The sequence below is a fragment of the Panicum virgatum genome, chromosome 4K (assembly GCF_016808335.1).
Source record: "Panicum virgatum strain AP13 chromosome 4K, P.virgatum_v5, whole genome shotgun sequence".
Classification (NCBI taxonomy): domain Eukaryota; kingdom Viridiplantae; phylum Streptophyta; class Magnoliopsida; order Poales; family Poaceae; genus Panicum; species Panicum virgatum.
The window spans coordinates 46,850,571-46,866,829 of NC_053139.1; the positions used below are offsets into that span (position 1 = coordinate 46,850,571).

General features: G+C 44.1%; 2 protein-coding genes and 1 long non-coding RNA gene across 3 annotated transcripts; 2 read left to right on the forward strand and 1 right to left on the reverse strand.

The window, feature by feature from the left end:
* Nucleotides 1-102: 102 nt before the first annotated feature.
* Nucleotides 103-4,239, forward strand: LOC120704492 (translocon-associated protein subunit alpha-like). The gene is made up of 8 exons (XM_039988892.1): nt 103-274; nt 1,317-1,490; nt 1,686-1,736; nt 2,313-2,401; nt 3,100-3,177; nt 3,302-3,505; nt 3,743-3,814; nt 3,896-4,239. The coding sequence occupies exons 1-8, from the start codon at nt 205-207 to the stop codon at nt 3,941-3,943; spliced, it is 786 nt and encodes a 261-aa protein (XP_039844826.1). The 5' UTR covers nt 103-204; the 3' UTR covers nt 3,944-4,239.
* A 3,247-nt stretch (nt 4,240-7,486) lies between these two features.
* LOC120704493 (BRISC and BRCA1-A complex member 2-like) lies at nt 7,487-13,251 on the reverse strand. The gene is made up of 13 exons (XM_039988894.1): nt 13,046-13,251; nt 12,878-12,965; nt 12,615-12,792; nt 12,161-12,251; nt 11,891-11,926; nt 11,704-11,808; nt 11,387-11,523; nt 11,162-11,210; nt 9,705-9,794; nt 9,574-9,627; nt 8,940-9,005; nt 8,076-8,173; nt 7,487-7,997 (listed from the first exon to the last, which is right to left on the reverse strand). The coding sequence occupies exons 1-13, from the start codon at nt 13,157-13,159 to the stop codon at nt 7,928-7,930; spliced, it is 1,176 nt and encodes a 391-aa protein (XP_039844828.1). The 5' UTR covers nt 13,160-13,251; the 3' UTR covers nt 7,487-7,927.
* Nucleotides 13,252-15,149: 1,898 nt separating this feature from the next.
* LOC120704494 lies at nt 15,150-16,006 on the forward strand. The gene is made up of 2 exons (XR_005687569.1): nt 15,150-15,480; nt 15,787-16,006. It is a non-coding gene; the product is annotated as an uncharacterized LOC120704494 (long non-coding RNA).
* Nucleotides 16,007-16,259: the final 253 nt, after the last annotated feature.

The following is a 16,259-nucleotide window of genomic DNA, read 5'->3' on the forward strand; positions in this document are numbered from 1 at the left end:
TACCTGTCAGGGGATTTACACTTTTTAAATGTGCCAAAAAAAAAGCAAGCGGCTGCGACGGCTTCCTAGTTCCTACTGCGTGGACCTCGTGCTTACTGCTACTTGTACCCGTCCCTCCGCGCAGAGAAATCCGCACGCAAACACAGCCTCGCGCGAGCGCCCCCCCCCCCCCCCCCCCCGATCCGAGATCTGGGCCGGCCAGCCATGGCGACTAGGGTTTGGCTCCCCGCCCTCCTCCTCGCCTTCCTCCTCGCCTCCTCACCCTTCACCCAAGGTAAACAACAGCGCGGGCGCGCGCACCGCCGCGTCTCCACTTCATCCCTCTCTCTCTCTTCCCGCCACGCAGATCCGCTCCGGGGACCTCCCGCTCTTTCGGGAATTCCGCGCCGCGGCTGCGCTAGATCCGTGCGCGTCGCTTCTCCGTGGCGCGGAAATGGAGCTGATCGAGCTCCGTGGGGTTGGGCCAGAGCAGATTGGGGCTCGGGGCGGGCTCAGGTGGGGTAGATCGGTGGTTTTGGAGGGGGTTTGGAGGTGTTGGTCGGATGTAGAGGTGGGGTCCTAGACGCGACGGATCGCGGTCTTGGGGAGGATTAGTTGGTATACAGTAGCTTTGTCTAGTGCACGCATCTATGTTTGCATGTTGGTCTAGCTAATCATCTGCGGACTAGCTGTTATTGAGTTGATTCGAAATTGTACGGGATTTCATACTGGCACGCCAGCAGTAATTTTTCACTGGGTAAAATTTTGGAAAACAGCACTATTTTTTTGAACCCAGAACAACTCCAACAAGTGATTACAGAAGTAGGAAGTATTAATACCTTGGTTGTTGTGTACAATAGGCAATTTATATTGAGCTGCACAGGGTTCCTATTCCAAGCACGCATACTAATGTAGTCTCCACATTGCATATCTTTTAATCAGCCAGGATAAGTTTCTATAAGTATTTTCTCATTGACCTACACACAGCATGTCTTTTAATCAGCTAGGATAAGTTTTCTATAAGTATTTTCTCTAATTGACCTACTGACATCTTATACTAGAAGCTCAGAGTGGATTTCAATTTCATTGCTAGTGTTAAAAGGTATTTCTTATTGCTGTAAGGATGCCTTATCCTGTTGCACTACATAACATTGCTAGCCTGGTGATCTCTTCCTGAGATTTTTGGGACCTATTGAGTTGGCTAATAGAGTAGGTTTTGTTTTGTGTACATTGTTCAACTTTCCTATTCTCCATTTCCACAATTGAGACTCTGTATGCGCTATTCTTTCCTAAACTATCTGTTTACACTGAATTTAATTTTCCTTCCCTTCTTACAGTTGCTAGAGCTCAGTCGGACTCCGACTCGGAGGAAGATGCTGCTACAGCTGAGGTTGTCGAAGGGGCTGATTTAGGAATTGTGGGTGATGATACTCAGGTTTCCAGTGATGGACCTTTGAGTCCTGCTCCTGGTGTAGAGACAGTATGTGTATTCCCCAAAAATGCTGGCAAAAGTGAGTGCATTTCAAAGTATTATACGTTATACACACTAAACTGGATCAATTCATGGCTTATCAGAAAGAATTCCATTCATATCTGTAGCATGCGATGTTCATTTAACATTTCAAAGTTCTAGGGCAGCTGATTTTGTTGAATATCTGCATATAATCAGTAACCAATAATGCATCCCTTCTTTTACTTTGTTGCAGTTGTACCAGCAGGTGAAGAAACTGAATTACTCGTTGGCCTGCAAAATGAGGGTAACGATAACCTCTCCTTCCATATATTTATTTATATTCGTCTCTCTAGCAAATCACCATTAATGTCTTATATTTTATATTTATATAAGCATTTCCTCTTTTTGCTGGTGGCTCATATTGAATTTCATCTCTAGTTTATCAGTGTTGAAGCTAGGATTAGTGGTGAACTTGGGCTACATCTATTTACATAGAATTTGTTTAGTGAATGTTTCATGCTCATATGTTTGTGCATCTTTGCTTTGTGTATTAACTCATTGCAAGTTCTAAAATCGTTTCTATTCAATCAATGCTCTATCCTGCTAGTTTGTATATAAGCTTCATGTTATCACCAATTGAAAGAAATTTGGATTACGATGGACTAAATGGAGAGCATAGATTGTAACTGTAAGACATTCTTGGCCCTTGAGAGAACCACTTTGAGTTTTCTTTGGGCAACAGATGCTTCTATAGTGTTGGCAAATTGAATTGGGTACTCTTGTTTCATTTTATATTAGATGCATGTTTATTTGCATCTAGAAGAAAAGCTAATTACTGCAGATGGTAGTCTTACACTGTTTGCTTACATTGTATTTACAGGTGAATCAACTTTGAATGTTGTTGCTGTCCATTCAACTCTCCATCTTCCTTATGACCATCGAATGTATGGCCAGAACCTTACTGTTCAGGTGAGGATATGGGCTCCTTATTGTTTATCATCTTTTATTCTAGCTGAAGTAGCCATCTCTGGTGGATATATGCATTATCAAACCATCGACTCAGTTACCATATATTAAGTTTTATTCTAGCTGTAGTTGTTCGGAAAATAGGGGATGAAGGACTCCTATGCTTCTTTAGGACCTCCTGTTCTTGCTTGCTGGTTGTTTCCTTGAATTGATGTGTGGTGCGAAGGCTCTCAGTGATCTTAAGAATGACAAAGCTCTCATGTGTGTTCGATAAGACAAAAATGTAGGGAGTTTGCTATTGCTTTGTTGATTTTCCTTCAGCTCTATAGTTGCTCTGGATCACTTGCATATCTTGACTATAGACAAGGTAAGAGGGCGTCCACTGAATGGTTCTTATACTCTGATTGGGGGTTGAGGGTGGTTGGGTTGTTTTGGCCTTTTGGGTGTGTCCAGACAACAGAGCTGGAGGTGGGAGATGTGGAAACAGGGTGGGGGTGTGAAAGCCAGTCAAAGTATGCGAATCTTCTAGGATCTGCTCATTTGCTACTACTGAATTAAGTTGCATAGGAATTGAGGTGTAGAATAAGACTTAGAGAGGGTCCTTGGGTGTAGTCGAGAGTGTGGACAAGTTAAAGTTAGATAGCATATTTCTTAAAAAAACAATATTAATAACTCTGTTATTTCATGTTATCTTTGTACAGAAATTCTTCAATGCATCAGTTCCTGTTTCTGTGCAAGCAACTTTCCCGTATACATTCGTTGTGAGCAAGTTCTTGCAGGTGTGTTAATTTCTCTCTTACCCTTGAGATAAGTCCATGATGATTATATTTCTTTACCTTGAAATAACTAATGAATGATGATGCTCATCTAAACTGTGAAGACTAATTCTTTATGCTCTTGCAGCCTGGAGCCTATGATCTAGTTGGTTACATAGTGTATGAGATTGATCAGCACCCTTACCAGAATGTATTCTACAATGGCACGATTGAGGTTGTCGAGGCTGGAGGCTTACTCAGTGTTGAATCTGTTTTCCTTATTACCCTTGGAATTGCACTTCTTGGTCTCTTTGGATTGTGGGCATATGGCCAGGTTCAGCAGCTGTCGAAGGTAATCCTGTGTTTCAGGCTTTGAAATTTCCTTTCCTTAGGGAAATATATGTTCCTTCTGTAAACATGAGCTGTTCAGCATTCAACAAACCATAAACCATGGTGAACTGATAATTCAGACTGTTTTTTCTCATCAACTTAGTTTAGCGATGATTAATGCAAACCCACTTCTGTTATAATTACCGCTTGTCTTGTTGGGTCATATATTTTTCCTCAGCAACTTGTTTCTTGCTTGTAGAAAACAAAGAAGGCCCCCAAGGTCGAGCTCGGAACTGGAACAACTGATGCCAACATCGATGAGTGGCTGGAGGTATGTTTCTGCTGATGAAATTTCTTTTTGGAAGTCAGAACCATGTCAAGGACTGACGCCCATTCCTGTTTTACCTTGCAGGGCACTTCGTTTGCACAGAGAAGCAAATCCAAGAAGAAGCAGACCTGAGGCTTCCGAGTCTAGCTCATCATTTGAGGATCTAGAATGAGGCAAAGTGAGGGTAGCACCTCACAATCACAAGTGACTTTGCAGAAGATAGATGTGAAGGGAGGTTTTGAAAACTGTAGTTTCGTGGTGGCACATCTTTGTTAACACCATTTTCGGCCTTGTGTACTTTACATGGGAACTTTTCTTCAAACAAAATTTTGTTAAAAAAAAGGTATATGCTATCGCTGCTGGGATTTCTGATCTTATTTGAACTGTTAGCTGCCAAACTTAAACATTTTTATATCATTGGCACCCTAGAATTTTCTGAGCTTGGATGGAAGATTTATTTTTAAAGATACTGGCCACTGGCTGGAAAGCTTGGCAGTTTAAGACTATCTGGTCGGTCTATATATATCATCCCAGGCGCCTAGGACATACCGCACGACGCACTCCCACGCGAATACAGCGCGAGTCAGAGCTCAAAACGCGCCCTACGCACAGCCTTAACATCGAGCCATGGGTGTATAGGTTGTAGTGTCTGGTTAGTTAGGGAGTGCGTGGGTGTTTAGATAGGGAGTGAGTATAGATACTATAGCTTGTACCTAGTTTGAGGCACTAAAAAAACATCCAGCCATGCGCCGGCTATATCTAAACACGAATTATTCAACGGATCTTCCGCAGAGCTCGGCATCGGCGGCGGCGCAGCTTCAGCTCCCTCCACAACCCAGCCCGTTAGATCTGGGAGACAGGCGGGCTGGGAGGGAAAGGCGTCTAGGAAAGGAATGGGGTGGGCTCGGGCTGTGTGGGCCGCTTCGTCTGGGCTGGAGACATTGCCGGTGTTTTTTTTTCATTGTCTCGCTAGAATGGTGGGGTGTGTTCGGGTAACGCGCGTTACCCCCACAGGATATTGTGGGTTGATTTCTCGTTAGTTGAGCTGAAAGTAAGAAATTAAGTTGGCTCAATATATCAGTTCGTGGCAAATATTAAAAAAAATTGGAACATTTTTTTCTTGAATGTGGAACAATTTTTTATTGCTGGGGACAATTGTTCCATCAACAAAAAAAATTCCAGTAATAAAAAAATTATTCCACTCTATATGTGATGGTTTGACTGCCAGTCACACGTGTAACTCCTAACATTTGCGAGAATGGTGGGATGCTCGGAATAAAGTTAATGCTGGTGAACAACTCAAGCCGGTGAATGATATTGTGCACAAGGCCCGGTCTGTAACTGATGTGTGTGATGTTATTCCCACTGTTAAGCCTCTTGTGTTTGTGTTAGGACAGGAGGGCCTCGTCAACGATGGAAGCCTCCACCCGAGGGAACATGGAAAATTAATGTTGGTGGTGCTTTTTGGGAGCAGGAAAAGAAGGGAGCGTGGAGCCTGCAGCAATGGCAGGAGCTGGATCCCTGGAGACGGTTTGCGACGTGCTGCGGAGTCGCATGCTTGTTTAGCAGCTCTTCATGCTGCGGCTGATCAGGGGCTTCAAGACGTCATACTTGAGACCGACTCACAGATCCTGGTCAAGGCACTGCAATCTGATATGTATGATCGTGCACGTGGTGGGATTTAGCTTCCGAGAAGCTAAATTTATCATGGCGATTAACTTTAGTTCTGTGGCAATTGAACATGCCCCTTGTTCTTGTAATCTGTTTGGATGCATCCCCTCCTTAAATTTGTAACTATGGTGTTGGTTAGTGACATCACTAAACCCGGTGTGTATTAATAAAGAGTTGAAGTTACTATAAAAAATGAATGGTTAAAATGTTGTGATAGTGCACAAATAACAGGTACGGTGGTACCTTATTAACTTATTATGAACATCGAAAAGGTATGCAGCATAGTGATTATATTAACTTATTATGAACAACGAAAAGGTCCGCCGCCTAGTGATTACAAAAGACTCGGTAGCACTCCAGATTAACTCAGTAGCACTCTAGATTCTGAGTTCGACTTTCTGCAGAAGGATTTAACGTGCTTATGTTCATATAGGTGAATATACACGTGTTTTAAGTGTTGAGTTGTATTTGTATAATTAAAAAATTAAAAAATAACTTGTAAAAAATATCGTATTCAGCTGCTGCAAAATGCGAATATGTAAGATGTCTTGCTGGATGTATTCAGCCGTGCACCATCGCCCCGTGAATGTCGCTTGTTGTCTTGCTGGATCAAACAAACATGTAAGATGTATCATGTATGATGTATCTAGTCAGCAAGTTAATTCCTTTACACTGTAGTACCAATACCTGAAGCCATGTTCGCTTTAATTCAACAATTTGCTAGACTAAAAGCTCTCGACGAGATGAGGGGAGTAGGTAGGCATCAGAGTCATGGAAGAGGAGCAACATGGCTTGCCTCTCGGAGGCAGCTTCTGCATCGTAAGCAGGATACAAATGTCGTCATCTGCCTCAGCGTCCCCTCACCAAAATTCAATTCGTAACCCTTTGTAAAGCTATTTTTTTTCAAGAAGGTAATCCAAGTAAACCTGCACAGTGCTGCATGTTATTTCCTGTTCAACGTCATTATACTAGGTTTCACGGCTGTTAATTCATTGCTACAAGACCACTGGCTCTCTGGACGCAGACCAAACTGCGCTCCAGAGCAACAAAGAAACGGAAAAAAAAAAGTAAATTCTGATCAAAGAAGAAACACACAGGCAGGTTCAAGAGCCACATGCCAAACAACAGAGTGTATGCGATGGGGGGATTAGGTTAGGCATCAGAGTCATGGAAGACGAGCAACACGGCAGGCCCTCGTGGAGCCGGCTTCTGCTTCGTAAGCAGGATAAACATGTCGTCATCTGCCACATCTTCCCCCAGCAGATCATTATCAGATCAAATCAAACACAAGAATGAATTCAGGCAAAAAGATCGGCAACACTGCATTAGAAAACATGCAAAACTCTAAATCCTAAACCCTAAATCAAATCAAACACAGAATGAATTCAGGCAAAAAGATCGGCAACACTGCATTAGAAAACACACAAGTTGAACCCAACCCCCTAAAAAAAGGTATAGAAATAGAATAGAGGAAACAGAGAGGCGCAGCCGCGCAGGTCGGTGATTACAATATTGCAACTGCAAGCAAACTTTTTTTTTTTTGGCAAAGCAACTGCAAGCAAACTTGGTTGGACAAAACATTCGAGATCTCCGACCGAAGAATAAAAACATAAAGAAAGCAGGGGTGCGAGAAGAGACGGCCACAACCGGTGGGGCGAAATGGAATGAGCTGGCGGCGGCGGCTGCGACAGAGGTGTGGCGGCCTGCACGGTATTTATGGATGGTGATTGCTAGGGTTGAGTGCCCTCGGCCTCGATTCTCCAGGGCCGACACCTGGATCTCCGGCAACCGTCCGATCCGCAACGGCTGCGAGATCGCGTCGTCAGTTCGGCCGCTCCCGTTTCACAACGGAGGTGACGCCTCCACGGCGCACACTCGGTCCGCGATCCGCAACGGCTGGCATCACGGGGCATTCTCGCCAGACAAATCAGAGTTTTCTGAACTCTTATCATCGCTAATAGTCACACTCCCTCTCATCAAATACCCCTCAGCCAAACTCACTGCTTATGGAGAAAGTACAATTTCCTAACATCACCCAGAGAGAATGTTTGGCAGCATATTTTACAAGGGAGCCACAATCAATGTAGAGATCTCATTCTATCCATATTTACAATGTCCAAAGGACTGGATTGCATTCATCCCAAACAATTTACAAGGCAACAGCTTAACAGCGAGGAACTGGAATCAACAACAGCGCTGTTACGCTTTGCTACACACATCATGCTTGCCGAACTTTAGGTCAGAAGCGCTCCTATGGGGTTCTACCGCCTGAGATTTCCTCCTCTAACTTCCCGCATCACATGACAAGAGTATTCTGACAAAGCAGTGAATAGCATCGCAGCACAGGAGGTCAATCGACTGTTGCACGGGTTCAGGTTGCTAAGCGCAAGGAAGCTTGTTCTTGAGAAAATGACCACGAATGCTTCTTCTGCTGAGTGACAACAGCTACTTCTGCTGAGTGATAGCGTCGCTGCAGAACTTCTTGAAATTTTGGCACTCATCGGCGAGGAAGTCGCTGCAAAATTCAACAGGATCTTAAAACAAGATTGTCCAAAAGCAACATAGATGGACTACAGATAGACCATGGACTTACTAGATCCGTTCAACCATTTCTGCCTGATCCCATCTAGGACTCCAGGGATAATCATTTATTGGGGGTGACATAATAGGTGCCCCATCGGCATCGCAGTGCTGCAGAGGAATCAGGAAGGCAGACGTCATTCCACAGTATCAAAATCTTCATTTTTTGCTTAATAGCATCTAAGTGGTAAAAGATATATAGGTAGCTCCGCCGTGGCTCTTATCACAAGATAAAACTATTCCAACACCCAAGCAAATTATTGAGCGACAAAGAAAGGGTTTTAACTTTCAAGGCCTGTCTAGTATGTGAAGAGAATTTTTCATGATATGTCAGAACTACATGTTTGCTTCTTCTTGTGTTCATTTTCAGAACAACAACCAAATATAACATTGAATAAATAAAGCCTGAAACAGATAATGAGTTAATGACTACAGTTACAACAAAAAGTAAAATGATAAAAATTCATATCTAGTTCTGAAATTTTCTGAGAAAAAATCAGGCAAGTAGAAGAAAGGGCGAAATACATGCGTATAAATTTTTAAGACCAAACTTAGCTTCTTTTTATGAGACACAACATTCATAAATCACAAAGAAAGGGTGAAGAAAAAGACCAAAACAGTGTATGTGCTCTATTTTTGTCTTTCGTTTAACAGTTTGCTGATTTCATATTACAAAGTTGAGTATGGTTTTGATATTTTAGAAGATGGGTTTCCTAAAATAGCATAAAAGGTGCCAGCTTCACTATGTGATTGTATCGAAATTCAATTATACTACTCAATCCTATATGCAGAAAGCACTACAACTTACAAAAAATGAGACCTCTGATCAACCAAGTAATTACAAATAAACATAACTGTTCAGGAGTCAAATAGTGACCTGAGAACTCTGCAATGTGAGGATAGGTTGTTGCTTTGGGAACTGAAGGGGGATGGCAAAGTGTACCTGCAGCATCACAATGTGTTCCTTGTCACTTGTTAATGAATTAGTCAAAGTTATAGGCTAAGATGAAATAATAAAAAAGGATGATGCAAATTGTCAACAAAAAAAAATCTGTGTAAGTAAAGAAAGCAAATTTATTCAGGATGTGGCATTAAACAGTTCGCAACATGCAAAGTCAAGAGGAAATGAAGGAAAAGACACTCCACAAACATACAGCTGCTAATGGTTCCAGCATAAAAATTGGGGAAATGCATCCGCACCAACGTTCTGAATGTTGGTGACCCGTGACCGAATACCACAAACGACATACAGCATTGTGGTGTTATTCCACGAGAATGAATATTGTTTCTAGAAGCGTGTCCCATTTTCTTCTCAGATGCCAGGTTTTGTTTTTTTTTACTAATTCTGCATTAATCTTAGCGGTTTAATGTGCTTAAAATCCACATATTTAAAAAAATTTGCAGTCACTATGTGCGAAGTGGAAGGGAGGACAAAATTTCATGTTTTCTGACTATCGCCATGGAATAGAAAAGAACAAGAGAGTATCAGGTTCATGCATTCTGTGACATACCAGAAATGTGAAAACTCCTGAAATGGAAAGCACTGTAGCCCTCCTGCAAAAGATCTGATGCACAGATGTATCATTAGGAAACTTGGCTAAATCCACAATTATGTATGGAAAAACAAATTATTTACAAATACCGGATCAGCCTCTATTGGTCTCCCAAAGGTAGGAGCCAGTGCCTCGATAAAACGTCTCCTGGCACCAATTGAAGCTGATGCCTCAACAACCTTCAGTACAATTATCAAAGTTAATGTAGGAACAAAAAGAACCATTAAAAAACACATAGATAAACCCCTACTTCATGTGTTTTCATGAGTCATGACATCGCATAGCCATCAGCTAGGCAAAATTTTGGTGCCAAGCCAACCAGTGGTTGTAACCATGAGAGTGAAAGAGAGAGTGGGCAGGGGGGGAAGCTTTAGGCATTATCGCCAGGCCAGTTATTGTCCTAGTAAATGAGCTCACAAAGCAGAGGAAGGAGCCTTCCTCCCTGGCTCCCTCCCTCAGAATTGTGGCAATCATGCACGGCTTAACTAATTAACAAATGCTTGAACATTATTTGGTAAACAAAAAGCCCATAGGTTTTATACAACCAAGCACTTGAAGCATTACAAAGCATTGATATGCAACTAGACAGCACAAAAAGCACATGCAGACACAGTCAGGTTTATAGCTGCCATCCAAATAATAGTAGACATTGTTTTTTCCGCTTCATTTTTTCTTCTGTTGCAGTTTCCCCTCACTTTCCGAAAGACCATAGTCTGAACAAAACTTGAACACTCAGATTTTAATGCAAATACGGATTTTAATGCAACCGAAACAGAGTAAATGTTTTACAGTCATCTAATCGGATCGAGATTAGTCATCGATTAGGCCGATTAGTTGAGCCCAGTCGTCTGTCTAGTCTTCCCATACATCCAGGACCGATATGATATGTATAATATACAGTACATAGTATATAGTATCAACACCACAAATATTGGCAGGAGCTCCTGGGCAGCAGGTATCTCCTGGCAGCGGGGAGGCATGGAGCACCTGGGCAGTGGGTAGCTCCTAGCAGCGGGTAGGCGTAGGCATGGAGCTCCTGGGCATTTTCTTGGCGGCGGCAGCGTGCTCCTGGGAGGCTAGATGCACCAGCGGATGCGCCTTTGGGTGGGCGGCGGCATGTAATTTGAAGAGCGGACAGCGGCGCGTCCACGCGTGTTCTAGAAGGCGTTTTGGGGTGAGGTGGCTTGGCAGCACCTGAAGCTGTGAGATATATACCCAAAACCTAATGGGCCTAATTGCCAGCTCAGTAGTCCACCACCCACTGGCCGAGGCCCATCATCTCAAATATGATCATTTTCAAGCCTAAACAGATGACTAATCACGGTTAGTCGACAACTACCTGGGCGACTAGGTTTCTAGTCGCTGGCCCTTATCAATGGCAAGGGAGCGATAAACCTGACTAATCGCAATTAGTTGGATGACTAGAAAACATCAACAGACAACCTGTAGACATTGTGTAATTCCCATTCCCCATGCGTTAACTCATATGCATGGAGTTGATATGAAAATGGCATGGAAAATGCAAAACAACAACAGCATGGCTTACCAGCAGGTTAAGACTTTCTTCTAAGGCAGGAAGATACTCCGCCAAACACCTGCATATGATAGACCAAGGAGAGTTCGGTCATCTTTTGCTTCTTTACGAGAAATATTGTAATAAATGGGGGACCCAAAGACATAACAAGTGTGTTATGCGTCAAAACATGGTATACAAAAAGATAACACAGAAGGCAAGATAATCTTCATCTAGCGGCATGGAAAGTTGACTTACATCCCATTTGACCATGGAGGGAGTTTCACATCCTCAACTGAGAAAAGTGATTTCAAATCTGATGTTGAGATTAGTTTGAGTCGTGGAGCAGAAGGAACAGAAGAGTAACTTGAACTTCTACTGATTGGAAAAATGACCTGCACAAGAAACAGGCAATGTGGTTTTCAAGTGAACAAAAAGCTCCTATTCCATCGGGTTGTCCAAACTATAGAAAGACAAAATGAAAGGAGATGGCTAGTGCTATTCATTATCAAGGCTACTGCTATTATCAAATATCCATGCCTGCATCCATGGAACCAGTGGCTTTAGAGGTTAACCTGTAGATGGATCTTTTGAGGTAATCTCCAAGGACAGCCTGGCACCAGTTTGTTAAAGTTGAAGTCGACGTCCAGAAGTGGTACAGCAAATTTCACCTCATCTGGCTACAAAATACAACAAATACCAGGTGAGAGTAGATACCAATTTTCATGAAAAAGAAACGGATGTGGAAACTGGTAAACTTGCCCTATCAGCGGAAGGTACCATGCAGACTTCAATCCCCTGTTCAATGAGAGAATTTCGAGAAGTCATTACTCATCCAATTAATTTAATAAAAAAACTGTACTGATTGGAAGAGCAATTGGTAATAAGCCAGCCAAGCCACTTAACCTTCGACACATATTTAAGACCCTTTCCGTTTCTCACTCACTACTGCAACCATACCATATACAGATATATGGCGCATTAATCTAATATCTCAATGCCACTTAATGCGAACATGTGCAAATGCATTACCTCCTTAGTGAGAACTGTACTTAATTCAAACGTCACCCTTGCATCATCAACCTTGGCAACCTGCTTCTTGTGGCATTCAATGTACAATTCCCTGCACCGAACAAAATTTGAATGAAATGTTATTGAAAGAACAGAAACCTTGGCACCAAAAGTACCAGGAGTATCCCGAAATGCTTCCACCACCAACAAGAGCATCCCATGATGTGAATTTCTTCCCAACCACATGTCTACCTGACTAACTATGGTTCAAAAGTAAAAAATTTGACAAAGCATACATTCATTCAATCCCAGCGCTGACAGAAAGCAAAGACACCAGCATCCATCCCAAAACCCTCTTCATAAACATAGTTAAACCATCGTCCCATGTTTGCAATCCACAGTTAGTGTACTATGTAATGATGATGATTGATGACACCATAGGCATAGACAGCTCGAGAAGCAAGAAAAACCTCACCGGAGCTCATGTACGAGAGCAAAGAGTCCCCTGGGATCGCGGTAATCCCAACGTGCCAAGCAGCTCTTGTCATTTCCAGCGTCGGCATAATCAACCAGCGGCTGGAACCCCTCGTCGTCCTGGCCGAACACCACGTCGGGCGCCACCATGGGAGACAAGGCATTATACACGAAATCCCCTGCGGTAGCGGGAATTAGAGGCGCGAAATCCAAAAGCCCGAACCCTAGAAGCATCATCAAACGCTTAGAGCGAGGGAGCCTTACAGTGGACGTAGTCGAGGCAGAAGGGGATGGAGAGCGTGAATCGATCGGAGTGGCGGCCGTTGTGGCAGCCGGACCAGATCTGCCCCACCTGCAAGCGAGCGAAGTGAGACGGGGAGCGGCGAGGCGAGGCGAGGCGAGACGATGGAGCGCAGGGGGCGAAGCGGATACCCTGATGGGAAGCTTGGAGTGCGAGAGTAGGTAGCTGAGCTGCGCGGCGACGAGGGGCGCGAGAGGGGGCGACGAGGTGGGGACCGGCGCCGCGGCGTCGGCGGACGGAGACATCGCCGCCGGCGGATGTGGCTGGACTCGACACAGGCAACCAAGTTTATTTTCCTCGCTTGGTCTATGTTGGGTTTTGGAAGAGGAAAAAGTCTCAGACAGCGAGCATTTTGGGCGCAATACTGGTTTTGCGGTCGACCGCTCGCGCCGATGCACGTGGAGCTAGTGGGCTGCGCACGATCCTCCGGCTCCACTTTCACTTTATTTTTTCTAACTTTCATGTGTTTTATTTTTTGTCTTTAACCTTTTTTATCTTGAAATTTTGTGTCAAAATATTTTCTCCAAGTTTTCTATCTCAGAATCTTTTGATGGACTTTTTTGACTTCTAAATTTTTGCTTGCAGAAAAATTTTGCATCCCAACTTTTCTTTCCAAAATTTATCGATCTCAAAATATTCTAATCCAAATTTTACAAAATTTTCTGTTCAGAAATTTTTTCTTTCATTTTTTTCTCAAAACTTTGTTAAAAATTGTTTGTATAAATTTGGTTAATTTTTTATTTGTATAAGTTAGTATAGTTTAGTAGTTCAAATATGTCACGACAGTTTATTGGGAACGAGATGAGATGACGTGATGTGACAGTGGACTAGCGAGACCGGATACATCAGCTCAACAGCAGAAATGGGCCGGACGGTGCGGTCGGAATCGACCGTACGGAGCCTGATTTTACGGGCGACCGTAAATTAGCGCCCCCCATTTTGGGCCCGGTTGATATTCCAAGGTTTGCTAAATTAAACCCAACACGATGGCCACTAGATACTCTCCCTTCTGCTATGTGCCTTCGATGCCACGTCGTCACCCACGCAAATGTTAAGAGTCGCCCGGGCTATTCGGAGTCAAATCATCGCACAAGACTCGATAATTAATTTTTTATTTCCGAACAAATTTTGTGTATTGCTATAATAATTAAAAAATTATTCCGGAAAAAAATTGTTCTAGAACAAATTTGACTATGAGTCAGTTTGTTGAGCTAGTTTAGGCCCAACAACATAAAATCTGGAGTGGATGACAAGTCTGCTAGGGTCACCCGTGTGACCCCCAGCAGCCCCCCGTCAGCCACGGAGTCAATTACTCAATTTCGCAACCAACAATATGGTGGCTGCTGATCAGAAGGGGCTTGGTAATCCTACAGACGACAATGCTAATATGTTATGTGTCTCGTCCTACCAACTTGTGAGATCGAGTTGGTTTTCAGTTCTCACCTCTTCTAACGGTTTGCTTACCCTCATGGATATACCGTCATCCGGTGGGCTGGATTTGTTGATAATTGAGACGCCAGATCCTTTGTTTCTCAAGGCAGTCGTCTTGCTCGCCCTGGACATTCAACGACTACAAAGCATGTTGATATTCCTAATGTGCTACTCTTGATGCCACTAGAAATCTTTGATATTCCTTTGTCGGGACGGTGGCCGGCTTCGAGGCGACTGGCCTAACCGTCGGCGATGGACGACGAGAGAGTCTTGCAAGGACCTGAATGCAATTTTTCTTCCAAAAGTATCTTTGTAAGATTTGCAACATTATACGTGAAATACAACTGGTTTCTCAAAAGAAAAAAAAAACTCCCTCCATTTCTTTCTGCCACTTCATTAGCATTCCAAAAAAAAAATAACTAGAGAACCCTCTCGGCTCTAGCTGATTTATGGAGAATTCGTGTATGGTTCTATGGGAAAACACTCTGAGTTAGATAGCACATGAAAGATCCGTTTTGGAAGGTTTTAACCGGGATAACTGTACATCGATCGCGTGCCAATCCACGTTGTGCCGTCTAAAGCTGGTGAGATGAATAAATTAGCCTAGCAGAATATGTATCAGCGGAGTGCGCAACATTTTTTTTCCAATAACATTTTTAGGAGTGGGTACGTGGCAATGAACCAACGAGATTGGCCAATTTCCTTAGTTAGCGCGCGTAGTTGGGCCGAGCAGTGGCTTCGTCTTGACTGATGGGCTTAATTTCTTCGCTCGTGGGCTTGGTAGCACTGTCGCCGGCGGCCGGCCCAAAATGTTTCAGGCGCGCCCCCACTCGGCTTCCCCGCGGCCGTTCCGGCGCCGCGCCAGTCCCCACCGCCGGCGCGGCCTCCGGGAGGTCGGAGGAGGAGCTACAGGAGGGAGTTGTCGCTGCTTCCACACCCGGCGCCGAGCGGCCGGCCGGGCTCCCCACGCAGCATGGGCCCGGGCGGGGGAGGGGGAGGGAGGCGCCGTGGAACGGATCGCCGCCGGCCCGGAAGGCAAGGGAGACGCCGGCTGCGCCGCTGCGGCCTCTCTGCTCCCTCCCGTTCCTGTGTGCTCCACGTTGCCGGTGCCGGCCACCATCGGAATTCCGGCAAGGTTTGTCACTATGCCGTCGTGTGCCGGAATTGTTCAGTACTTTTATACTTTGATTGACCTGCCGATGATATTGATGTACATCAGTGCTTGAGCTGTTCCAATCATGCAATGACAAGCTTAAGGTGCAATTATTTTCAACTAAACTGTGGCCTGAACAAAGCATGTAATGTGGCCTCTGGCCTGGACAATCTCTCAGATTAGCTAGATTAGCTGTTGAATTTCTTTGTCACAAGTGAAAACGCATCGGCTTTACATTGTTTGCATCATTAAGTAACCATAACCAGTTTTATTTGCTTTATATCGTAGCTGGGAGACGGCTCAACCACCAGCCAGGAGGCGGCGAACCACTATCAGGGAGGCAGGGAGGTGGCGAACCGCCAGCAGGGAGGCAGGGAAGACCATTGAGGATCTTTTGGCATAGCAGAGGAATTTGTGATTTGAGTTTGCTGGGTCTGTGAACAGGTCTCTTCAGATCATGTATAACATTTGGATGTACGAAGCTGAGATAGATGTCGAGATTAAAGCACAGAAAGAAGCCGAAATGCAGGAGATGAAAGCACAGAATGAAGCTCAACTACAGAAGGTGATGAAGGAGAACGTGAGGCTACTTTGCATTGTTGATAAGGAGGCACAGCTCCAGGCGATGAGTGAGCAGTGCAAGTTGCTTTTTTTTTTTGAGCAGAGCAGTGCAAGTTGCTGGCACAGCAGATGCCGTGAGATAACTCATGCTGCTACCTTAGCTCCGCTCCCAGGGCTCTAAATTCTTCATGCCAAGGTTT